The sequence below is a fragment of the Aotus nancymaae genome, unplaced genomic scaffold (genome assembly GCF_030222135.1).
Source record: "Aotus nancymaae isolate 86718 unplaced genomic scaffold, 86718_ANA_hifiasm-v0.15.2.pri h1tg000010l, whole genome shotgun sequence".
Lineage (NCBI taxonomy): Eukaryota > Metazoa > Chordata > Mammalia > Primates > Aotidae > Aotus > Aotus nancymaae.
This window is the reverse complement of record NW_026988421.1, coordinates 13,586,338-13,612,426: the sequence shown is the minus strand read 5'-3', so window position 1 is coordinate 13,612,426 and position 26,089 is coordinate 13,586,338. Positions and strand designations below refer to the sequence as shown.

The following is a 26,089-nucleotide window of genomic DNA, read 5'->3' as shown; positions in this document are numbered from 1 at the left end:
TCTCCTCCTTCCCTTTTTCCTCTAATTCCCTCTTCTCTCCCTTCTCCCACAGTCCCCACAAACATCCTTGAGTGTAAGGTAACGCAAGTAACATTTGGTTCAATTTAGAAGTGATTAAGTTAGAACTAGAATACTATTTCTTAATTTCTGTTTATAAAGCATATTTCAGTAAATCATAATTCTAAAAAGTTCATAAAACAATTTCTATGTTCTAGAACAACAACAACAAAAAAAAAAACACAACACATGAAAAGAAATAAAACACTCAGCTTCTGATGGGTCCTGCTGATATCAATCTAATTTACTTCTAACCCAGGCAGTTTTAACAGCACAAAAGATATAAACTGAAATACTTAATGGGACCCTCAACTACTTGGAATATATACCTTGCTCCAAGGAACCCACTATATTCTCAATCATTTTCCATTTAGTTCCATCACTTTAATAGAAAAAAAAGGAGATACCACACTGTCATCTTTAAAACTGTTTTACTAGCAAAGAGGATACACAATTTGGATGCACACAATCACACCTTCTTTTTTTTTTTTTTTTTTGAGATGGAGTTTTGCTCTTGTTGCCCAGGTTAGAGGGCAATGGCAGCATCTAGGCTCACCACAACCTCTGCCTCCTGGGTTCAAACGATTCTCCTGCCTCAGCCTCCTGAGTAGCTGGGATTACAGTCATTCACCACCTCGCCCAACTAATTTTGTATTTTTAGTAGAGATGGGGTTTCTTCATGTTGGTGAGGTGATCTGCCCGCCTTGGCCTCCCAAAGTGCTGGGATTACAGGCACAAACCACCACACCCAGGCCACATCATCTTTTTCAAAGAAAGTATAACTCTTTGAAACAGATATATGGCAAATGTCTTGTTTTTTATCTCTTGGCATAAAAATTACTATCAATTCCCACAGAACTTTCCAAAAGACCTGTCATTAAGTTTAAACAATTCATAAAGGTATAACATCAGAAAAGTTCGTAAACTCATAAGCTAGATAAATGAAAAAGAATCTCTCAACTAAGGGGAAGGTAACTGAATTGTGGGAGCCAGTCTTTCCCATGCGATTCTCGTGATAGTTAATTAAGTCTCATGAGATCTGATGGTTTTATCAGGAGTTTCTGCTTTTGCTTCTTCCTTGTTTTTCTCTTGCCGCCACCATGTAAGAAGTGCCTTTCGCCTTCCACCATGATTCTGAGGCCTCCCCAGCCATGTGGAACTGTTAGTCCCATGAAATCTCTTTTTTTCTAAAATGCCCAGTCTCAGGCATGTCTTTATCAGAAGCATGAAAAGGACTAATATAGTATATTGGTACCAGTAGACTGGGGCGTTGCTGAAAAGAAACCCAAAAATGTGGAAGTGACTTTGTGACTGGGTAACAGGGAGAGGTTGGAACAATTTGGAGGCCTCAGAAGAAGATAGGAAAATGTGGGAAAGTTTGGAACTTCCTAGGAATTTGTTGAATGGCTTTGCCCAAAATGCTGATAGCGACATGGACAATAAGGTCCAGGCTGAGGTGGTCTCAGATGGAGATGAGAAACTTTTTGGGAACTGGAGTAAAGGTGACTCTTGTTATATTTTAGCAAAGAGACTGGCAGCATTTTACCCCTGCCCTAGAGATTTGTGGAACTTTGAACTTGAGAAAGATGATTTAGGGTACCTGGTGGAAGAAATTTCTAGGCATTCAAGAGGTGACTTGTGTGCTGTTAAGGGCATTCAGTTTTATAAGGGAAGCAGAGCATAAAAGTTTAAAAAATTTGCAGGCTGACTATGCGATTGAAAAGAAAAACCCATTTTCCGGGGAGAAATTCAAGCCAGCTTCAGAAATTTTCGTAAGTAGCAAAGGGCCTAATGTTAATCCTTAAGACCATGGAGAAAATGTCCCAGGCCATATTGAGACCTTCAAGGCAGCCCCTCCCATCGCAGACCTGGAGGCCCAGGAGGAAAAAAGTGGTTTCGTGGGCTGGGCCCAGCCTAGGGACTGTGTGCAGCCTAGGGACTTGATGCCCTGTGCCCCAGCTCCTCCAGTTGTGGCTAAAAGGGACCAATGTACAGATTGGGCTGTGGCTTCAGAGGGTGGAAGCCCCAATCCCTGTTGTGCCTGTGGGTGCATGGAAGTCAAGAACTGAGGTTTGAGAACCTCTGCCTACATTTCAGAAGATGTATGGAAATGCCTGGATGCCCAGGCAAAAGTTTGCTGCAGGAGTGGGGCCCTCATGGAGAATCTCTGCTACGGCAGTGTGGAAAGGAAATGTGGGGTCAGAGCCCCTACCAGGGCACTGCCTAGTGGAGCTGTAAGAAGAGGGCCACCATCCTCTAAACCCCGAAATGGTAGATCCACTAACATCTTGCACCATCTTGCCTCAGATGCTCAATGACAGCCCGTGAAAGCAGCCAGGAGGGAGGCTGTACCCTGCACAGCCACAGGGATGGAGCTGCCTAAGACCATGGGAACTCACCTCTTGCAGCAGTGTGACCTGGATGTGAGACCTGGAGTCAAAGGAGATCATTTTGGAGCTTTAAAATTTGACTGTCCTGCTGTCAAATTTAAAATTCAGACTTGCATGGGCCCTGTAATTCCCTTGTTTTGGCCAGTTTCTCTTATTTGGAACCAATACGTGTCCCCCAATCTAGGAAGTAACTAGCTTGCTTTTGATTTTACAGGCTCACAGACGGAAGGGACTTGCCTTGTCTCAGATGAAACTTTGGACTGTGGACTTTTGAGTTAATGCTGAAATGAGTTAAGACTTTTGGGGGGACAGTTGGGAAGGCATGACTGGTTTTGAAATGTGTGGACATGGGATTCAGAGGGGCAAGCAGCAAATGATATAGTTTGGCACTGTCTCCACCCAATTCTCATCTTGAATTGTATCTTCAAGAATTTCCATGTGTTGTGGGAGGGACCCAAGGGGAGGTAATTGAATCACAGGGGCCAGTCTTTCCCATGCCATTCTCATGACAGTGAATTGTCTAAGGATATCTGATGGGTTTAACAGGGGTTTCTGCTTTTGCTTATTCCTCATTTTTCTCTTGCTACCACCATGTAAGAAGTGCCTTTCACCTCTCGCCATGATTTTGAGGACTCCCCAGCCATGTGGAACTTGTAAGTCCAATTAAATCTCTTTTTGTTCCCAGTTTCAGGTACATCTTTATCAGCAGTGTGAAAATAGACTAAAGCAGTATCTGTAACGAATTGATTCCAGGACCCCATGGACATCAAAATCTGCTGATGCTCAAGTCCTAGAGTCAGCCCTGCGGAACTCATAGATACAAAACATCCATGTCTGTGGATTCTATATCCCACAAATACTGTATTTTCCATCTGCTACTGACAGAATACAAAGATGCAGAACCCTGAGATATAGGGTGTCAACTATATATTTTAAAAATATTCTTGGCCAGGTGCGGTGGCTCACGCCTATAATCCCAGCACTTTGGGAGGCTGAGGTGGGTGGATCACCTGAGGTCAGGAGCTCGAGACCAGCCTGGCCAACATGGTGAAACCCCTATCTCTACTAAAAATACTATAATTAGCCAGGCATGGTGGTGTGCGCCTCTAATCCCAGCTACTCAGGAGGCTGAGACATGAGAATTGCTTGAACCTGGGAGGCAGAGGTTGCAGTGAGCTGAAATTGCACCACTGCACTCCAGCCTGTGCAACAGAGCAAGACTCTGTCTCAAAAAAGAGGCGGGGGTGGGTACAAGGAATGAATCCTAAATTATCTCACATGTTAAAGATCCCAAATCTGGAAATCTAAAATCTGAAAATGAGCATTTCCTTTGAGTGTCATGTCAGTGATAAAAAGTTTCAGATTTCAGAGTGTTTCAGATATCTGGATTTGGAATGCTCAACTTGAATAATGCCTAAATTTTCAGAAATTAACATTTAATGGATAGATAAGTTGCTGAAGTCAGCCTCTCCTCAGAACTAAGGCAGATTTAAAATTAGTTTTTGAACTTCAATGTCATCTTGTATGGCTTTGTTCTAAGAGTTGGGTTTGTGTTCTGGCTCTAACATTTACTAGTTTTGTCACCTTAGGCAAGTGATTTAGTCCTGTGTGAGTCTTAATCATAAAACAGTGACACCCAATATCTACCAAACTGGGTTGTCAACATTAAATGAAACTATGGGCATAAACATCTGGCGCAATCTAGGTACAGGTACTTCTGTTATCTCCCCTTAGGAAGACTTCCTTCTGGATGAAAATACAAATGACTCCCCTCAATCTTCAAAATGGAATGCCAGCTTGGCCATTTGATAACTTGGTTTCTAAAGCAACTGGATGATAAATTAGGACTGCATCCATTGGTTACTTCATCTAAGAGAAAACAAAGATCTAAAAGTATAATATGAAAAAGTAAACTCCATTATATAAATACAACCAATCTAAGAGATCTAAGGAATAAAAATGGTCCTCTGCTCAGGTTCAAAAGGCTGTTAGAAAAATAATTACATCTTAATGATTATCTTGCAATATACTTAGGTTTCTTATTTTCTCTTTTAAAATATGATTGATGTTTTGATTGGAAATAAATTTAAATTTTACACAACCATTCCAGTGAAATAAAAAGTTCAGAAAAATATGAAGAGGCCTAGGTTGTTAGGTGAACAATAGAGTAGAACCTTCTTCCCCTTTTTAATTACTCTGTCAAACAGAAACAGCTCTTATTTTAAAAATGAATCACCAGGTCAGGCTTCAGTCTCATATAGTATCACTCTACTTCTGCAGGTGACTTACATCTTACTAAGGAAGTGTAAGAGCCTTAGGTACAGATAGTTTTTTTTTTTTTTTTTAAATAAATAAGGTTTCTTTTTTAAAAAATAACTTTTTAATCTTGAAATAATTTCAACCTTACAGAAAGACTGCAAAAATAGTAAAGAATTCCACTAAAGAATTCCCATTTATCCTAAACCCAGATTTTCCAATTGTTAACATTTTGCCACATTTGTTTCTCTCTGCATATTATTTTTCTGAACCATTTGAAAATAAATTAGACATATGATGTCCTTAACCTCTAAATACTTAAGCACGTATTTCCTAACAAAGACATTCTCTCGCATAACCACAGTACAATTATCAGTCAGAAAGTTAACATTGGGATAATACTATCATCTAATCTACAGACTTTATTCCAGCTGGAATGTAATTCTGAAATATGAACCAATAGCCTTTTATCTTTGCATAATCTTTGACCAAGGGATTACTTATATCAGTAGTAAACTACTGCCTATTGGCTACTTATATTTTAATAACACACAAGCATATTCTGTATGTGAATGATGGGTGTTTGTGTATGTTTACCAAGTTTTCCTAAAAAGTTAACAGTGGTCTCTCCGAGCAGTGGAATTATGGTTGACTTTTGCAGTCTTCTTTATAGCTTTCTATTTTTTTTAAATGAGGAAAAACTGCCCATACTAATTTCTAAACATATATATATGTATATATATATAATTTTTATCTTACACAGGTTGATTTTGGTAAAATATGCACGTTTTTGCAAATTTCACAAATGAGTGTGTCATCATGAAAATTAAAAATCTGCTTCATGATACTTCCTTTTGCTTACTGGCTTCCTACTTAAACTTCTGACAACATTCTCATTATTGATCAACTTACAAAAGATAATTCACACATCATTCATTTAGGAAAAAAGCCATCTGCCCATACTCTAACAATTACTAGATAACCTTAAAAAAAATAACCAATTATCCAGAAGTACTCTTATTTACAGTGATTAATAAAACATCCTTATCTCTTCCAGCATACGGCATATTGTTTACACATAAACAACTTTCAAATATAACCACCTATTTCTCTAGTACAATCCAATATCAGTGTAAACCACCATGCTTACAAATGGGAAACACAGCTGTTCCCAAACCAACTTTAAACTCTACACCTGTTCAATATTTTTGAGAAATACATAATAACTTATGAAAATACTACCAAGACGGGTTTAATAGGACATATGAATTAAATATTGCTGTTGCCACTCCTTTCCACTTACCTGTTTGAAGGCAAAAATAAAAATTTTAACCTAGTTTTACTTTAGCTTATTCATTTTAAAGTACCTTCAATTAGTATATTATAGAACTTCACATTTATAGCAAAAATGCAAACTGGTGAAAGCTAGACATCTCAAACAGTGAAGTATCATGAACTACTTCCTAAATGTTTCAAAACTTTGCTATTAACTACAACTATCTAGAAGCACTAATGTCCATGCTATGACATTAAGATTCTTTATTCCTAAAAGGTTCTTAATTTCTTATCTTACACATTCCTGAAATTTAAATGTTTGTCCATGTTTTAATCTGTTGAGATGGGCAGCAGCTATTGATCTCCATCCTTTTTATGACAGCCCTTAATAAACTTACTGATATTCTCAAGTCATTATTTGAGAACACTAACTTCAAAAACAACAACAATAACACTATCTTGTGATTGAGAAGGATACTCTCCCTGCCCTCCTCACCTTGTTACAGGAAGGACTTAAAAGGGTCTTATAAACTTGTACAAGAAAAAATAAATAAATAAAATAAAAGGGACTGGGAGTAGGGGATTTGTAAGGACACACAAAATATATGCACCAAAAACCATAGGAGCAAAATAGGTCAATTAGGTCAAGTTCAGTAATAATATTATGTGCCAGGTATTATGCTAAGTGTTTTTCATACATTTAACCCTTATACCCTGTAGGGCAGTTACTACTACCTCTACTGTAGAGATTATGAAATGCCTTGCTCATAGTCATAAAGCTAGAGTGGAAAAAGCTAGATTTGAACCCAAGTATATAGGACACCATTTGTGGAAATGATATAGTACTAATTAAGAACATCAGTAGTGGAGTCATACTGTCTGGGTTTGCAGACTGTCTTTACTGCCAGCTACCTGGGTGATATGGATAAATTACTTCTGTCTTTCATCTTAATTTTCTCACTTATAAAACAGAGATAATAATAGTGCCTATTATCATGGTATTGTTCAATGGGGATTAAATGATTAATGCATGCAAAATCTTAAAACTAAGACTGACACAGAAAGACTGTGGAAACTTGTAATTGCTAATTACCACTGGACTGAATATATGTGGACAGGGAGCTGAGTACTACTGCAAGATCTCTCATAACATCTCTCTAATACTTTGGAAAGTGTTTATCTCCTAGTTTTGCATCTGTGTATGGCTCAGAAAATCAGCTATTTGGCTAAGTGGATTTTTATAGGAAGGTGCTACTGTGCCTTGAAAACGATGTTTTAGCTAGTGAGACTGTATAGACTGTGTGAATCAATTTTAGTTGAAATAGAGTAAACTGCAGGATTCTGAGAAACAGAACCTGAATTTTTATAGGAAGGTGCTACTGTGCCTTGAAAAGGATGTTTTAGCTAGTGAGACTGTATAGACTGTGTGAATCAATTTTAGTTGAAATAGAGTAAACTGCAGGATTCTGAGAAACAGAACCTGAAAATAATGCTTAAGTTTTATGAATGTTAACTCCTTTAACTTGCTCTTTCAAAATATTTAGATTCTTACTACAACACCGTGAAACTACTTTGCTGTTCTTTATCCTATATAAAAAAAAGAGATCTTAAAAACATAGCATAAACCTCAAATAAAGCATTCAACTTACTAGTTAAGAACTAAAAGGTAAAATCACAGCAGTAATTTTTTTTTTTTTTTAAAACCATAGATCAAAGTACCACATGAAAAACATTCCATCTCTACACTGAACTTTGATAGTCACTATACCTCAAACAGCTTGTACAGAATGAGATCCTCTTTCCCCTTTCCTTTTCCCTCCGTATAGCTCATCTTTCTGGCTTTCTTGCTCACTCCAAAACCTCCTCCATTCCCAGTGGTATCCAAGCCACACAGACTCTATTTTCCATTTCCATTGCCACCTTTCTGGTTCAGACTTTCATTACCCCTCACCTCTACTTTTCAGGTCTTTATGCTATCAAATCATCCTTGATTTTATCCATTGCTGCCAGGTTCAATAAACATATTATTGACTACTATGTGCTAAATACTGTGCTAGACATTTTAATATATAGAATCTAATTTAACCTTCATACAACCATATGAAACATCAGTCCCATTTTATAGAATAAAGTACTTGTGGATGAAACGGGTTTAGGGACTCTGAGTAAGGTCATGCTGGGAAAAGTGGCCTAGCTGAGACTCAAATCCAGCTCTAAGTTTGCCTGAAGAATCTTTATTCTGATAGCATTTTCATTCTAAAAGCCTCCAGAGGCCCAACAGTCTTGGAGAGTCACAGCCAAACTTTTTAAAGTGGTATTTAAAGTACTCTATAATGTGGTCCAATCTTTTTATTCTTGTTTTGCATAACTTCCTATGCTGCCATATTCTTTAGCCAACTTGAACAACTGACTCTATCCCAACGATACTCAAATAGTCTTACTCTTAGCTGGGAATTTTGCTATGTCCTCATTTTGAAATGGCCTCTCTGCCCTCTCAAAATCCTATATGTACTATGAGGTTTGGTTCAAATGTCACCTCCTTAATATATTTTCTAGTTTTCCCAAAGAATGTTACTTCTCCGTCATTGGAACCTCACAGTACTACTGATACTCATAGCACTGATGATCTTATTTCCTTGAAGGGAAAGATGATACAATGCCTTACACCTCATATTCAGTTTCTTGTTCTCATACTCATAGTGCTTTCCATTAATTTGGTTTGGAGAGTTTATGTTTGTATATTTCGACATAACTTCCTACTCTTTTCCCAGCATCTTAAAATCATAGTAAACATACTTAGAAAACCTAAGACAGAGAACTACATCCCTCATTTTTAATCAAGATGAACTTTAAGAGTAGAAATGTTACATAGGATTTACTATTAAAGCTTGAAGGCATTTAGTTTATTTAAAGAAGCCAAACTATAGAACATTATAGATGGCTAAAATTTCATTGAGTCCCTACTGTATTCAAAAGTATTATCAAATTGAACTAAACCTGAGTTTTCATAAAAACTGACATTTTGAAAAAAGCTTTATTTGCTTTAATCTTTCTCTTCCTTTTGATAAGATTAAGACTGTAAATGGCAATTGGTTAAACAGGAGCACCAAAATGCTATCCGTAAGGCATTTGGCCTTAAAAAAATACCAAAATGCTAACTCTGAGGCATCTGGCTTAACGTATTTATAAGTCTGTCTGTCTCAGATATTCTTGAGTATCTGAAATCAGTTCTTTAAGAAGCTCTTTTATACTCTTTGTATATACATTCAACAATATATGATAGAGGTGGACTTTGTAGATGCATTAAATTTCATTCAGCAAGACTTCTAAAACTCTCCAAAACTGAAAGGGAAGTAAGACAATTTTAGATTATACCTCATCATTTTATTTAGGCTACGTTAAACTATACACATAGAGTAAGAAATGTTTTTGATGTTTTCAATAATGTCAGAAATAATTTATGCACCACATCTGTAAACCAAAATCCTCACTCTAAAAATCAGGCTTTTCACGAAAGTAATATCGAGCAGTAAAGCTCTCATTTTGTGGGCTTCCTTACCCTAAACATTTTTATTTGGTTAAAACATACAAGGAATAGATTTGAAGATGGAAAGGAAACAGAAATGTGACTAAAGTCATGCTAAAACTCTGAAGGTCTGGAAGAAAAAGGGTTGTGGTTGAATAAAGGCTCTTGGTCAGGCAGCCAGCCTTAGTCATACCAAAAACATTTACTGAATACCAACTGAATGCCATGTGCTATGAGCAAAACATCAGAGTACCTGCTGATATGGAAGATATTGCTGGAGACAATACTGATGATATTATCATAGAAATATAAATGTGAAATCCCAACTGTGATAAGCATTACCAAGGAGTTTCATGATGGTTAGGAAAGGTTTCCCAGAGGAAATGATTATTAGTGTTTTATTAATAGGTTCTAAGAGAACAGAAAACTGAGTATTTAATAAGGAAGGCCTTTAAAACAGAGGATGGCTACTTGGTGACAGAATAGCTGAGTACCAAACAGGAGACATTGAGTAAACTCAGATATTAGTAACAGTAAGAAGTTACTATCAATCTTTGGCTGGAAGGAAGAAGGGTGGGGAAGAAGAGGTGGTATTAGTAGAGGCCAGGGGCTAGAGTATCAAGTAGAAGCTGGCAGTATGGTGGGCCTGTCCTGTCAGAAGCATGAAGCCACGAAGGAGAAAGAATGATGGCTGTCAGACACACTGTCAAATGCAGAGGGGAAGAAGAAAATCCTGGCTTTCCCAGTTCACTCCCATTCCCATCAGTGCTTTACACTGGTCAAACAGCTGAAATACAGTCTGCTAAGGTCAGCCCTCTCACAGCATATAGCAGTGAAGGGCAGAAAAATGTATCTGAGGGCAAACAAGCTAAGGTCAAACACAAGCAGAGATCTGATGAATGAGTTAACACAGGTTTCTTTGGGGAGAAATGGGTTGGGGGAAGGGGGCACATGTACCATGGCTGTGTAGTGGACAGAGAGTCCACTACAAGTATGAAGTGGCAAGTATGAAGGAGTGAAAGATAGCCAGCATGGTTAAACTGGAGAATGGCAGGGGAGAAAGGAGGGCTGGAGAAATACATAGGGACCAGGCCTGCAAGGGCTGGAATTTGTCATCCTATAATATGCAATTAGAAACCACTGAGGCAGGCAACCGACAGAATCAGATTTGTATCTCAAAAGTTCACTGATCCTCCCCTTTTCCTTCCAGGACATTCACTAAACTGCTACATGTCAGAAATTCTACTAGGTGCAGGTTACATAGTATAAAAACAATATAGCATATTTGTGTCTCTGTGAAGTCTACTAGCAAGTGTCTAGCATGCCGGATTATGGAAGACCTTTTAGGTATTCTTTTAGCATAAATCATCTGATTATCATCACGAACATGATATTTATCTTCATTACACCATAGATTTAGTTCCAGTAAATTTGCTGATTATCCTACTGTTTACTTTTTGTATTTATATGCTTCCATTAGTCACTCACCCATCTTTGTCTTTTCAGCTGAAGAACACTAATTTTTTTCCCATCCATTTATCTTTATATGGCTATCTCATTTCCGTGTTAATTTTAATTATTTGTCCTCACCCTATCCAGTTCTGTTTTAAATTCCTTGTATTATAGCAACCACAAATGCACAAATAATTTATTCCCAGAGAATTTCATAGTTTTAAAATAAGTGTATAAAAAGATTTCATTTTGTGACATTTCTCATGAAAAGTCAAATTTCTTGTTTTGGAAGCACAGTGACATATTATCTATTTCTTTAAGAATCCTAGATCTCATATAAGTATAGTTTGGATTTCTTTCTTACATACTTGTCCTGAGAGCTCTTCCTTCATATTCTACCTCTTAAGTTGGCACTTCTTAGCTTAGCGCTAAGAAGTATAATCTGAAGATTATACTGTACATTCCTTCTTCGAGATCTGTGCTGTCCAATATGGTACCCACTAGTCACGTGCAGCTTCTGAGCACTTGGAATGTAGCTGAAATTCAACCTATGCTGTAACTGTAAAATATATACCAGCTTTCAAAGACTTTTTATAAGGATGTAAAATATCTCATTGATTTTTATGTTGATTACATGTCAAAATGACCAGGTTTGGGATATATATGAGTCAAATAAAACATTACTAAAATTAATTTCACCTGCTTATTTTTGTTTTTTACAGTGTCCACTAGAAATCTAAGATTACATAAGTGCCACATATTCTATTTCTGTTAATGCTGTTTTAAATCATTTATGAAAATTTATCAAAGTCTTGGACTCAATCATTCAGGATACTATACCTGGTCATCTTTACCCTGTTTCCCACATCTTTAAGTCAGATCTACTTGTAACAAAATATTCTCCCAGGAATTAGATGTTCCAGGAAACTTTGGTATGGATCTTCTTCAAAAGCTTTAGAAAGTTGAAAATGCATTTACTGTTTTCATTTCTTCTATATGCTCATTTACCATCTTCATATTAGATAGGAATGATTTCCCTAAATGCTATTTTTTCTCCCACCTGATTACTTTTCCTTTACACTAAGTCTTTACTGTATTCAATTGCCCTAATAATTACTCTGGAAGTAAATGAAGACTCACTGTGCTCTATAATAAGCCAGACTGTCTCTGAATCAGGCTTAATCTTAGGCAAGTGAACATGGGTGATGGTATTTTGAAGCCCCTTGCATTCAAATCCCATCTCCCCATAATTTCAGATCTCTCCTGAACTCTGTTCTAAAATGATTCAATTATCACTACTAATTATTACAATACCATTCGTAGTCTAGTTTTTGTTAGAGGTAGTGAGATTTAATCAAACAGGTAAAGATCATATAGTCAGAAGACTTTGGCTCTTTGTATACGGGAAAAGTATTTCATAGATTCTAAAGTGCTACATATGTTAGATATTTTGTTTGCATATCTTGTTTCTTACCCTGGCAGTGGTTCTTAGAAAATAGGTATCATCTCCTCATCTCTTTAATTGTATGGGTGTGTTTAAAAATTGATGGGAGGCTGATATCAATTATTTACCTTTGCAAATCAGATTCTTGAGAAAAATTAGGCTTTGATGAGAAAACAATAGCTTTCTTTTCTAGAGAAGAAAAAATACCACTCATGTCAAAGAGAAAGAAAACGTCCAAAATCTAGGAGGTGAATTCTTCAGACTTTACAATTTTAGATAAGGATGACCTTATGTAAAGCCCTTCTTATAACAGTTGCCAGTTAATACCACATAACACTCTGAAAGAATATACTGTTCTGATTAAGAGCTCCAATATGTCACTTATGGATTCTCCCCGTTAGCTGAGTGCTTTTCGGGGATTCATTATTCCTTGCTTTTCAGGTAGATCTGAAGTAGAATGTCATCTCCTAATGCCTTTAACCACAGTTCCCTCTGAAACTTGCATACTGGGGTACAAAAGGTATGAAGTACTTTTACTCTTTTATTTATACTGACAAATGATTGTTCTCTCTTCTGCCCATCTGCTCTAAATTAAAAGATGCAAAAGCTTCTTTTAGAATTTCCCCTCCATTTCAAAACAGGAAAAAATTAATATGCATCCTTCCTTTCTGATAGCGACACATTTATATACCAATATTGTTTGGGTTTTCAACCTCGTGTCTCTACTTGTAGAAGGAAATACTTGGTCTCTTATGAAAGGCAATTGCTATCAAGTATCTGAAGGCAGAGTGTGGTAGGTTGAAGGAAGATGGAGAGTCAGGTTAGTATCAGAAAATGTACATAAAAGTTTGTTTCTAAAACCAGAATTCCTTACATCCTTTTATTCAGAATGAAAGAATAGGTGGGTGTTTGTAGTAGCCCCTACTGCCTTTTCCTTTACCTCAGAATTCCCAGATTCAGAGGTTCCAGAGCCCATTTTCATGGTGCCTTCTCTGCTATCCAATGGCCTCAAACATTTCAAGTTGAAGGAATAGAGTTGGAATAGAACAATCTATGAGAAGAATCAAGTGAGTCAGTGTGGACAAATGATTAAGAGTAGATATAGAGGGCACAGGCAGACTAGCTAAAATAGGAAGAGACAGGGAAAGAGAACAAAACTTTTATCAATAATCTATTTTGTGTCTGAGGCTGGGCACAGTGGCTCATGCCTGTAATTCCAGCACTTTGGGAGGTTGAGGGTGGGTCACCTGAGACCAGGAGTTTGAGACCAGCCTGGCCAACATGGTGAAACCCTGTCTCTACTAAAAATACAAAAATTAGCCCGGTGTAGTGGTGCATGCCTGTAGTCCTAGCTACTTGGGAGGCTGAGACAGGAGAATTGCTTGAACCCGGGAGGTGGAGGTTACAGTGAGCCGAGACTGCACCACTGCATTCCAGCCTGGGTGACAGAGCTAGACTGTCTCAAAAACAAAAACAAAAACAAAAACAATAATCTATTTTCTGTCTGGAACCAGGGGTAAAGCAAGTGGGTGGTCAGTGGCAAGGAAACTCAAATTCTGGGAGGGTAAAACTTAGGATCTCTCTCTTTCAAATAATGTGTGCTAATGTGATATTTATATGGTCTGTGTGGCTAACAAGGCACACAATAATGATTCATATGTGTCTTAATATATGTCAGATTAATTTATCATGAATTTTACTTGTAAGCACTATATATTCTACAGACATTTATAGATAGTTTTTATAGTTTATTACTAAAATATCATGGCCTGAAACTTTTTAAAATCTGAAAACTTCTTAAATTTCTTTCTTAGTGAAAGTTAAGGAAAGTATGATCACCAAACCTGAATACTGCAATAGACTGGAATAAATCACAAATTGAATTGTCTTTTTCTGGTGTGGTAAATAAATTTTTAGTATTTACTCTGTCACCTCTAATTTTTGTTTAAGTCTAATATCTAATTTACTTGTATCTCAGCTATCTTGGTTTATAGGATTCTCATGATAAATCTTTATTATTTTCAAAGAACAAACACAATCGTAAGGCACCTCATTTATCCTATGAGCTCTTTTATTGTATGTATGAGCTAAGCAGGGCACTGCTCTGTGTTTGCTCCAAACTTTTCTTGGATTTCTACTAATGTATTTCTAAAATAGGCTTTGCGCAGGCTATTTGTTAAATTAATCTTTGCAATTTCTCCCTTATATCCCAATTTATAAAAAATTCCCTTAAAAAGTCATGGCCAGGTTCAATCATTGCGGAAGACAGTGTGGTGATTCCTCAAGGACCTAGAAATAGAAATTCCATTTGACCCAGCAATCCCATTACTGGGTGTATATCCAAAGGATTATAAATCATTCTACTATAAGGACACATGCACACGAATGTTCACTGCAGCACAGTTTACAATAGCAAAGACCTGGAACCAACTCAAATGCCGATTGATGATAGACTGGACAGGGAAAATGTGGCACATATACACCATGGAATACTATGTAGCCATCAAAAATGATGAGTTCGTGTCCTTTGTAGGGACATGGATGAACCTGGAAACCATCATTCTCAGCAAACTGACACAAGAACAGAAAATCAAACACCGCATGTTCTCACTCATAGGTGGGTGTTGAACAATGAGAACACATGGACACAGGGAGGGGAGCATCACACACTGGGGTCTGTCGGGGGGAAATAGGGGAGGGACAACAGGGGGTGGGGAGTTGGGGAGAGATAGCATGGGGAGAAATGCCAGATATAGGTGATGGGGAGGAAGGCAGCAAATCACACTGCCATGTGTACCTATGCAACAATCTTGCATGTTCTTCACATGTACCCCAAAACCTAAAATGCAATTAAAAAAAAAAAGTTATGGCCAGGTGTGATGGCTAGTCCCTTTATACCCAGAACTTTGGGAGGCTGGGGTGGGAGGACTGCTTGAGGACAGGAGCTCAAGAGCAGCTTGGGCAACAGAGCAACACCCTGTCTCTACCAAAAAAAAAAAAAGATGAGTGTAATGGCATACACCTGCAGTCCCAGCTACTCCAGAGGTGGAAGTTGAGGTGGGAGGATAACTTGATCCCAGGAGTTGGAGGCTGCAGTGAGCCATTATTGTGCTGCTGCACTCTAACCTGGGTGACAGGGCAAGACCCTGTCTCTAAAAAAATAAAAAATGAAAAGATCATCAAATAAATTTGAGTTGTTTTCTTGTGGACTGGCTACATAAAAGTCAGTCATAACTCCTGTTTCTCCCTTGCATTCTACTTCTACAAAGGCAGAAAAATTAAAATGGCTTCTCATACTATACTTCCTTGCTGCTGAGGAAGCCATATGACTCACTTCTGGCAAATGAGATAATAGTAGCAATCCCTGGGAGGAACTTCCAGGAAAGTTTTAAAAAGGATGTGGCTGACATATGCTTTTGGCCAGCTTTAGACCACATCCTTTTTCTTGAAAGGTAAAATCCTAAGGGTGTCTGAGACATCTTGCAACCATGAGGGCAAAAAACTCATGCTAAGGAAGATGAAGGAGGAAGCTATGTTCTTCAATTACAGTGTTATACTCCTTTAAAAACTCAAGGCACATTTAAAGTATGGCAGGAATTAAGTTTCTTTTATTCTGCATATTCATTATAATTAGTGACTAACTTCAATGAAGAAATTTCAACATAAAGACTGATTTAAACCTAGAGATTGTATTTATACAAAGAGAGCATCCTAAACTCATCAAATAATTTAGCATAATTGTTTTTTAACAATGTTCTATTTTCTACCCATATTTGTAATATATTACAAATTATCAAAATCTAGTCCCTGATGTTTTATTTTGTCTTAAAGAACGTGATAATTCTCCTCCCTAGGAATATTAAATTCAGACATAGGTAATTTAATGCCTGTACACACTGTTGCTGACATTTCAACATCAGATCTAATTAATAACCTAGAATTCTTTCCTCAAAACTACTTATGACATATGCTAAGAAGTAAAATAATGAAAAGATTAATGTCTTACCAACCTTTGCTATAAAATATTAGAACCGTCTAATCTCATATCTTTGCAAATATAATAAAGGATATTGAAAATGCCAATAGCAATGGCAAGTTATGACCAATTCAAAGTAAAACCAAAAATTTAGCTGGACAAAAACAATAATGCTTCTTCATGCAGTTATGTATTTCAAAATAAATTCTAATGCCAGTTATCTCATTCTTCTGAGGAATTGCTTCAAATTGTTTGAGATACTAACTTAAAGAAAGTTGGGGCAAGATCAGCCACCAATAAAAGGGGAACCTTTCCATGAAACCTCTATCTTGACCATGTCATTACCATGCTCAAAATCTTCAACAGCTCCCCACTGCTTTCATAAATCCAAACTCCATGGGCCAACCACCCTTCCTTTCCAGTTTTTCTTGTCCCTACCTCTCCACTCTGATCCAAATTACCCTATTTCTCTCAAAATAATTTCATACTGCCCAATGTTTATATAAGGATGTTCACAACAATTAATACATAAGTAAATCAGAAACAATTTAAAAGTCAAAGGAATATCCATAAAAATACTACATAGTAGTCCAATAAAGATTTAGCATGATTTTGACTGTTACCCTGTAGTACTGGGAACATGCTTCTACTAAAAATAATTATTGTTTATCCGAAATTCAGATTTAACTGGGTATCCTCTATTTTCTCTGGTAAGCCTGCTCCAGAGTCATCTCTTTAGAGTCCTATTATCACCAGATCTAATGAATGTCCTTCATCATAACTTATAATTCTTCTGTCATATCCCTTCATAGCACTTGTCAATCTTTGGGAATAGCTTTGTTCACTTTTTTTTTGTTTACCATTGTAGATCACTTCCTCCCTCTTCTAATTAATCCCCACATCACAACTCTACCCCATGTTAGTATCACAGAATAGGGTTTTATTTTTGTCTTGAACAGTTTCTCTCACATCTAAAATGGTACCCAGCACAAAGTAAGTGCTCATAAAATATCTGTCCAATGAATGAATAATGAATACTCTGAATTCAATCTTCAAACGTGTTTAGTTAAAATTATTTCCTTCTAATTTCATAACTGCAGGAATCTTAAAGTTCTAAAAGGAAAACTAGTTGGACTAGGTTTCTTATGCAAGTAATATGAATACTAACTATAGTTTCATGTGATTTACTTTATTACTGAGGTTGTATTGTAACAAGACAAATAAGAACTGTTCATAACTATTTGCATATGACCAAAAATAACTCTAAGAATATAGAAATAATAATAAAAGCACACTTATAAAATAGAACTTTATACAGATATAAATCACTGCAAATCCATTTTACCGTCTTAATAGAACTCCTTTGTTTTTCTTCCCAAACACTACTGCTTAATTCAAGTGTGCAATGAACATTTGCCTCTCTGTCATAGGATCCAAAAATGAGTAACCTGCAGAATAAAACAAAACAAGGGAGAATATTACGTTTGTTATATTCATTAAAATTTTTCTTTCTGAACATTATAACAAGAAACAATACATTATTCCATTACTATTATAGCTTTAGTAAGAGAAAAAAAAATTAAGTCAAATATTTTATACACCCTCTAGTGGAAACATGAAGTAAAGCTAAAATTTGGTGAGATTCCAGGATATGGTGTTTTTTAGCAGCTAAGTTAAACAAATACAAAGTATTATCGACTCATTAAGTAAAGAAATTGACCAAATATTTATATGTAGCAGCAACAGCTATACATCTTCAAAACAGACTATTGAATTAAAAAAACAAACAAGATGCAGAATAATGCATCTAGTATACCATCAACTGTCAAACACATACACACAAAAGTGTGATACAATTTCTTATAAACACACACACACACACACACACACACACTCTTCATCTACGAATATGACCTCAGGAAAATGATTTAACTTTTCTAAGCCCCCCTCTTCTAGAAACTCTGGGCAAAAATAGTACTTACCTCTAAGAACTATTGTAAGTAAAAGACAATGCACACAAGGCATTTAGCATAGTGCCTAGTAAACACTAAGTGCTCAATAAATGTTTTTTGTTTCTATTACTGTCTTGAAAGCAATTGTCAAGGAATATTGGCGTCACATAATTTTACTGTTTAACATTTAGATCTAAAGAAGACATATGAGGTCCAATCACAAGATTATATAAAATAATTTTTATTATTGAAGAAAAAACTCACGTATCCAACTTCTATATTATCTATCCTCAAAATCAGAATGTAAATCTGCCAACTTGTTTCAGCAGTAAGCTTGAGAACAGCTTTAACACTAACAAACATGTTAGCTGTTACTCTATTATTATTATTTTATCTCTCTATAAAGATCATGAGGTAGTAGTGAATAATGAAAAAGTGGGTAAAACACATGAGAGCAATTTGAAAAAAACTGTGTCTACAGGTTAAAGACCTCAAGCAAATCATGTCCATACTCCACAAACTAGAGTCACAAACAGAAGCCTGAATAAACTCATGGTGAAAAATCAAACCAAACCAAACAAAAACAAACCTCTAAAATTCTAAGTTCTAGACAATTCTTAAAAATCTTAAAAGGAACTTTAAACTTAGTGCTTAACAACCTATTACCAAAAACAAGGCAGTCCAAATACACAGAGGATTCTTAATTATAAAATACTAGGTTTAGGAAAAAAATGAGAATTTACATTCATTAAAGCTCTGCTGCCACCATCTGTTCAAAGAGTAAACTACCTGAGGGCCTTTACCACCATGCAGAGAAAACTGCACAAGCTAGTGTCCCCAAATTCCTGTCAGGTATCAATCTTCAGAATTCAGGAATGAGAAAGCAAAATTCTCAGAAATTCTCTCCTGTAATTGTAAGTTATTCTGTATTTTTCACAACACTTTAAAAATATTTTTAGAAAGATTAATAAAAAATTTAACAAAAATTAACTCAAAATGGGTCACCGACCCGAATATAAAAGCTAAAACTATAAAACCCTTAAAGAAAACATAAAAGTAAATCTTTTTGACCTTAAACTAGGCAATGGTTTCTTAAATATAACGCCAAAAGCACAAGTACCAAAAGAAAAATAGATAAATTGGACTTCATCAAAATTAAAAATTTTTTTAAATTAAATGAAAAGACAACTCACAGAATGGGAGAAAATGTTTGCAAATCAAGCATTTGATAAGGGCCTAGTATTCAGAAAAATATATGAATTCTTACAGCTCACCAATAAAAAGACAAATACTGCAATTTAAAAATGGGCAAGGAATCTGAATAGGCACATTTCCAAAGATGCGCAAATGGTCAACAAGCACATGAAAAGATACTCAACATCATTAGCCACTGAAGCAGCACAAATCAAAATGATTTTATACCCACTAGATTGGTATAATAAAAGAGACAATAACAAGTATTGGTGAGGATATAGAGAAACTAGAATCCTCATATATCGCTGATGGGAATGTAAAATGGTACAGCCATGTTAGAAAACAATTTGGCAGTTACCTAAAAAGTTAACACAGAATTTAACACATAGCTCAGTAATTCCACTCCCAGGTAGGTAAGCAAGAGAAATGAAAGCATACATTCACACAACATGCACACAAATGTTCACAGCTGTATTATTCATACATAATAGCCAAAAAGTGGAAACAAGCCAAATGTCCATCAAATAATGAGTGGGATAAATAAAGTGTCATATCCATATAAAGAAATATTATTTGGCAATAAATGAAAGGAAGTACTAATACATGCTACATACACTATGAATGAACCTTGAAAAAATTCTAAGTGAAATAAGCCAGCCACAAAAGACTGCATATCGCAGATTCTATTCACATAAAATAACTTGAATAGGCAAATTTAAACAGATAGTTATTTAGGGTTATGGGAGGAGTACTAGAGGAAAATGGAGATTACTGGTAATAGATATGGGGCTTCTTTGAGGGGGATGAAAATATTCTAAAATTAAACTCTGACAGTGGTTATAAAACCCTGTAAATATACTAAAAAACAGTGATTTGTACACTTTAAATGGATGAATTGCATGATGTATCAATTATATCTCAATAAAACAATTTAAAGAAAAAATGAGTGACTATAACAATAAATAATAATCATTTTTCTGTGATACAGTTCTATTCAAAGTTTCAAAGAATTGTTTTAAAAAAGATGTAATAATAAATGCTTAGTTTACTGTGGTTATAAATAAATATATCGTGACAAGATTATAAACTTCAATAAAATGTAAAACTGCTCTTTATTTGATACAGATATTTGATAACAGAAAACATTAAAAGAGCACCTTAAAACCAAATAAATTCAAAAAATCATTAATTGTGAAAAATAACCATACATATTTGTTAATAACATTCTTAACAATAAACATTTAAAGCATACAAAGCATTATTTGACCTATTCAAAGTCTTGATCTAATATCCTAGAAAATGTTTTTGTTTTGCATTGTTACTGATTGGTCCAATTGTAATGATTATTTCCAAAAATGTCTCCAGGTTGGGTGCACCAAATAAAAATTATGGAAGGCCATTGTTTGTACTGAGCTCCTTGCACTACATCCTAATAAGAACAGACCAAATAAGGAGATAAATCCCCAAACAGACCAGTTTTCCCCAAAAGCAGGAGTCATCATAACAAGAAAGTCCCCTCTACTTTAACTTTTACAAAAAAGTAATCTGAAGTAACCTTATGTTACCTAATTTCTCCCCTATTGTTCTGTTTCTTTGTTTCCACCTTATAAAACCCACGGTTCTGTCATTATCCAGTAGGAGCTTTTATTCTATTTTGTAGATTGGAGGCTGCCCTGATTCAGAATTGCAAATAAAAGCCAATCAGATTTAGAACTAAATTTGTTGTAGTTTTGTCTTTTGACAGTTCTGGTGGTCATATGAAGGGACATAAAGGAGATTTCTGATGATCCATGATCCAGAGACCTCTTGAGGAACACAGAAAAGGTGCTGCTGAGCCCCCTTTTGAGTCCTCTGTCTTCCTCAGGAAACCCTGAAAATGGTTAAGTTCTCTGAAGTCTGAAGCTTTGCTTTCTTTTGCATTGAGTTCCCTGATCTCTGTGGTTTTGGGTTAATCTATGCTGTGAGAGGGCACTTGACTTGGATTTGCAGTGGCTGAGGAGACACTGGCCAGAGCTGCAGTTTTAAAGGTTATTGACAGTGGTTAAACTAAGTGTTTATTACAGCAGGGGGCACAAACTCTAGTTTTCAAAATTTGCAGTTATGTAGGTTCTATATTCTTCATTTTTCTTGTGTACTCAGGTAAGAGAGGCCTCAGGTGTCTGGGTCAGAGAGAAATTGGAAAATAATTGGCTAGGTTGGTCAGTGGAATGTCAGAGCCAAAGCCATAACCTGTCTGGTGGACATGGGTGAGGCACTTAAGCGCTACCCACCACTAAAAAATAAGACTACCATGAGAAGATAAGCTGGTCAGGAAATGGGACAGTTAACATTAAGTTGCCCACCAGCCACAAGAAAATGTCCATGCAATGAGGTACAATGTAGAAGCATTATAGGACTCAAACTTGTGGCATCTCCTTCTTAGGTGTTTATCTTGGCTCTGGGAGACCCAAGACTCAATGTAAAAATAGGACCCTTTATTTCTGAAGAGCTGAGTACTCAGCCTCCTACCTATGCCTGTCTTTCACATGTATGAGTATTAAGCCTGAAAGCTGCATATACTTTAACAAGTGGCAAAATCTTATTAAAGATAATTTAGAATTATAATGGTCATATGAAGACTGTTCCAGAACAAGACCATTCATCTAACAAATGTACTTGAATCCAAAGCCTCCTAATTAGGTAGAGAGAGTGGGATTCTCTTTTTAATTGGCATTCAGAAGCCTTAAAGAAACAACAGGATTCAAAAATAGCTGTTATAAAAAATTCATTGCAAAAAGCTAATGAAAAGCTAAAAATGCAAGATAACCCTCATATACCAAGGACAATAAGACTGATCTGACTACTGCTGCTCTTCTCTATTCTACTTTGACTGGATATTCAGTCTACTAACTCTGAACTACCTTTCTTCTCTGAAAAAGCAGTTAAATAGCTTTTTTAAAATAATGAAATAAAAACACCTGAAAATTCCAAAATGATCACCCAGTAACTTATATTTCCTGGACAAAAGCACAGAGAATTTCCTAAATCCAGAAAAGAACGTCAAAATTTTTCTGAAGAATTCATGGTCTTAATTGGAACCTATGACCTGGTACTACTGACTTCTACCAATGAATACACTTTGTTGAAGGGAACCTGGGGAAGCACAAAAATGAATATAAGAGGCAGAATGGTATTCTCCTGAGAATGGTATCAGTGACCCAACAAGCCCTACCTGGGTCTACTTATGGGCAAGGCTAAGCCCCCAAAATTGCAAATGACTTCCTGAAAGCCATTCCTAAAGTGTTTCCTCAATCTGAAGTATGTGGTCTATCATCCAGACCTGCATGCTAAAGAAATATGGAGCTGTTACTGATTTGAAAATTCAGTTGAAAGCCCTTTTGGTAAGACATTCCAGCTTGCCCCAACTTGATGCAAGCTCATAAAAAAGAAAAAAGACAGGCCAGGCATGGTGGCTCTTTGCTATAATCCCAGCACTTTGGGGATTATCCTCCTTCCTGAGGACGGAGGATCACTTGAGCCCATGAGACCAGCCTGGACGACATGGTGAAACCCCATGTCTACTAAAAATATAAAAATTGGTTGGACGTGGTGGCACACGTCTGTAATCTCAGCCACTTAGGAGGCTGAGACAGAACTGCTTGAATGTGGGAGGCGGAGGTTGCAGTGAGTCAAGATACTCCAGTGTGGGCGTCTCCAAAAAAAAAAAAAGACAAAAGACAGGATGAGAGGCTACAGAACTAAGTTAAACTAGTAATCACTGCAGAATATTTCAAGAGGACCTTAGAGCAAAATAAGAAACAAATGACTTCCAAATTATGGCCTTCCAATTACAGAAGCTCCATGGCAAACAACAAACTACAATGACCTTTGAGCCTGTCCTTAGGGTGCTTCTGCAATAAGGAAACCCTATGCAGCAGTTTCCAAAGAACTGTTGCCACTTACTTGTGCGAACAACCAAGACACTGGAAAAAGGGTTGCCCAAAAAAATTTCTAAGGAAGTCCCTAAGAACAAGCTTCTTAATTTTCTCCTAGGCTCATCTGTGTACTTCCTTGTAAAATCCTATACTGAATTACTATGATTCGCCCTCTACATCTCACCTACCTGACACACCTGAACCAGTCTAGGCTCGCCTAGAGAGTGGCTATTTTGATAGGCCTGTCAGGGTAGGGCTAGAGTTCAGTGCCACTCTCCAGAGAGAAATCTCAAGACCAAATTGGAGGAAAATGCAAAAAATCCAGTTTTGGCAGATATATGCTTTGTTCATCTAGATGTGATTTGGACATATTCAGATCTAAAACATAGTTCATCTGACAAAATTGACCTCTGATAATAGGCAACATGCTCTAATATCGTTTTTGTAAAAATCTGCATTCTTTCTCCATGCCTTTGAGATAAAAATTTTCTACATCGTTTTACCTAAGAATCATCCCTTGGAAGTGCAAATTTAGGGTTGCCAGGTTAATAACTGTTTAGGGCAATAGAACGGGTAACTGAAAGACTAACAGTTTACAGGAGGAAAAGAAACTATGTGGAAACTGTCAAATGAAAAATTTTGAAAGCTGTGGAATCTGCAAGAAACAAGTGATATATGTTTTTAGTAAGAAAAGTTATAAAATGTTCTTGGAGGACTGATCTGCTCTTAATAGGAAATAGTGAAAGATTTTTCTTTGCTTTTTAAGTAATTGGCCTAGGAAACAAAGATTTTGGGTTTCACCAAGATAATCATTAGTGCTTGATGTTATCTTTTATTAGGTCTTTAATTACTCAAGTGAGTCTTCCCAATATTAAAAGAGTTAAGTTTTTGTTAACTGTATAACCTGTACTTGCCTTTAAAATCTTTTTTGTTTAAATAGATAAGATCATATTTAATCAAGGTTTAAAACCTTTTGATATTTTTTACAAACTTACCAAATCAAATTCTAAATTAAGTCTCTTTGACCTTAATTTAACTTTGGAATTTTCTAGTTTGGCCCCTGGAAAGCCCAAAGGCTGTATTTCTCACCTTGTGAGACAGAGATAACTAATTAGGCTTATGTGATGTTAAATTATATGGAAGCATTGTCAAATAATAAGTGATACTAAACATTCTTTACATTATATAAATGGGTATGTTACTGATATGAGTATTCCAAAATTTGTATGAGATTCCTAGAAATCTAATAGTTATCAGTCATAATTTTTGGTTGTTATGTTAAATGTCATAATGCCATAGCAATAACCAAATTTCTTTGTCAATTGTTGATTATAATGAACTCTCATCAGATTTTTAACCATGGCCACTCTAAGTCTTGGTCATCCACAGACAATGGTTTTGATTCTTCCCTAAAAATATGTGGAGTAAGTTACAGTCCAAAATTGCTTATTCTTCAAGATTCATTACAAGTATTCTGGAATACAAGTTTCTGATAACTTTAAGATCATACCATTGGCCTGGATAAGAATTTATAAAACTCCAGTGAAGAAACTGATGGCTTCATGAAACTGCTAACGAAGATCTGCCAGAACAAGAATAAATTATATGGAACTATATAAACTGATGAGAATAATTTTTTATGACTTTTTATTTGAAATATTTCTGATACTTCAGTGTTTTGTTTTCCAGATTTAAAGAAACTTTTTTTTTCTTTTAATCTATAGCTTATAGTAGCTTGGTAAAGTTCATTTTTGTGAGTAAAATTTGAAAACTTTACTTTTTTGTCCCATCTAATCTCTCCAGATTTTGGAAACTATTAGTGAGTATCCTTACTTTTATGGCAATATAATCATTTACATAGGCTTCTTAAGAATCTGTTCTCCTTGTAAAAGGACTCAGTTGGAAACAATGGTCATATTACCAAGGCTTTGACTGGAATCTCTATTTTCAGATATGACCAAACAACTTCAAGGAATTAAAGTTGACTTTATGGAGCCATTAACACCTCTGTCACCCCTCTCCCCTACTGCCACCATGGAAAAACTGGCCTGGTACCTAAAATACAATAGCCCAGCTGGTGGTCTTATAGGGGGTTAAAGAATGCCACTTCTTGACAGGTCCAGGAAACTCAGGATTATTTTCAGGACCTCAAGGAGAGAGGAATTCACCACAATCTATTAGGTACTATAGGTGATGTTGAATGGTGAGTACTTGGTTTGGCTTCAAAGCCTTGAGAGTCTTTTAAAAGTCTTATTTGAGATTACCTATCAAAAGATTCAGAAAAGCAAACTTTTTTTTTTTTTTTGAGACAGAGTCTAGCTCTGTCACCCAGGTTGGAGTGCAGTGGTGCAATCTCAGCTCCCTGCAACTTCCACCTCCCGGGTTCAAGTAATTCTTGTGCCTCAGCCTCCCAAGTAGCTGGAATTAACAGGCATATGCCACCACGTCTAGCTCCCCTTTTGTATTTTTAGTAGAGACGGGGTTTCGCCACGTTGGCCAGCTGGTCTCAAACTCCTGGCTTCAAGTGATCTACCCGCCTCGGCCTCCCAAAGTGTTGAGATTACAGGTGTGAGCCACTACGCCAGCTAAAACTATGAAAAAAAGCCACAGTATATCTGTTAGATTGTAGCCCAGTTCGTTGTTTGTAAGTTTT

The 26,089-nt window shown here is 36.3% G+C and overlaps 1 protein-coding gene across 1 annotated transcript in view; it reads right to left on the bottom strand.

Annotated features, from left to right (window-relative positions):
• The window catches only part of PDZD8 (PDZ domain containing 8), a 112,394-nt gene that overhangs the window by 32,771 nt on the left and 53,534 nt on the right, over positions 1-26,089 (bottom strand). The window contains exon 3 of the mRNA XM_012448041.3: positions 17,722-17,824. Coding sequence (XP_012303464.1) covers positions 17,722-17,824 — 103 coding nt within the window. The remainder of the gene's footprint in view (positions 1-17,721; positions 17,825-26,089) is intronic.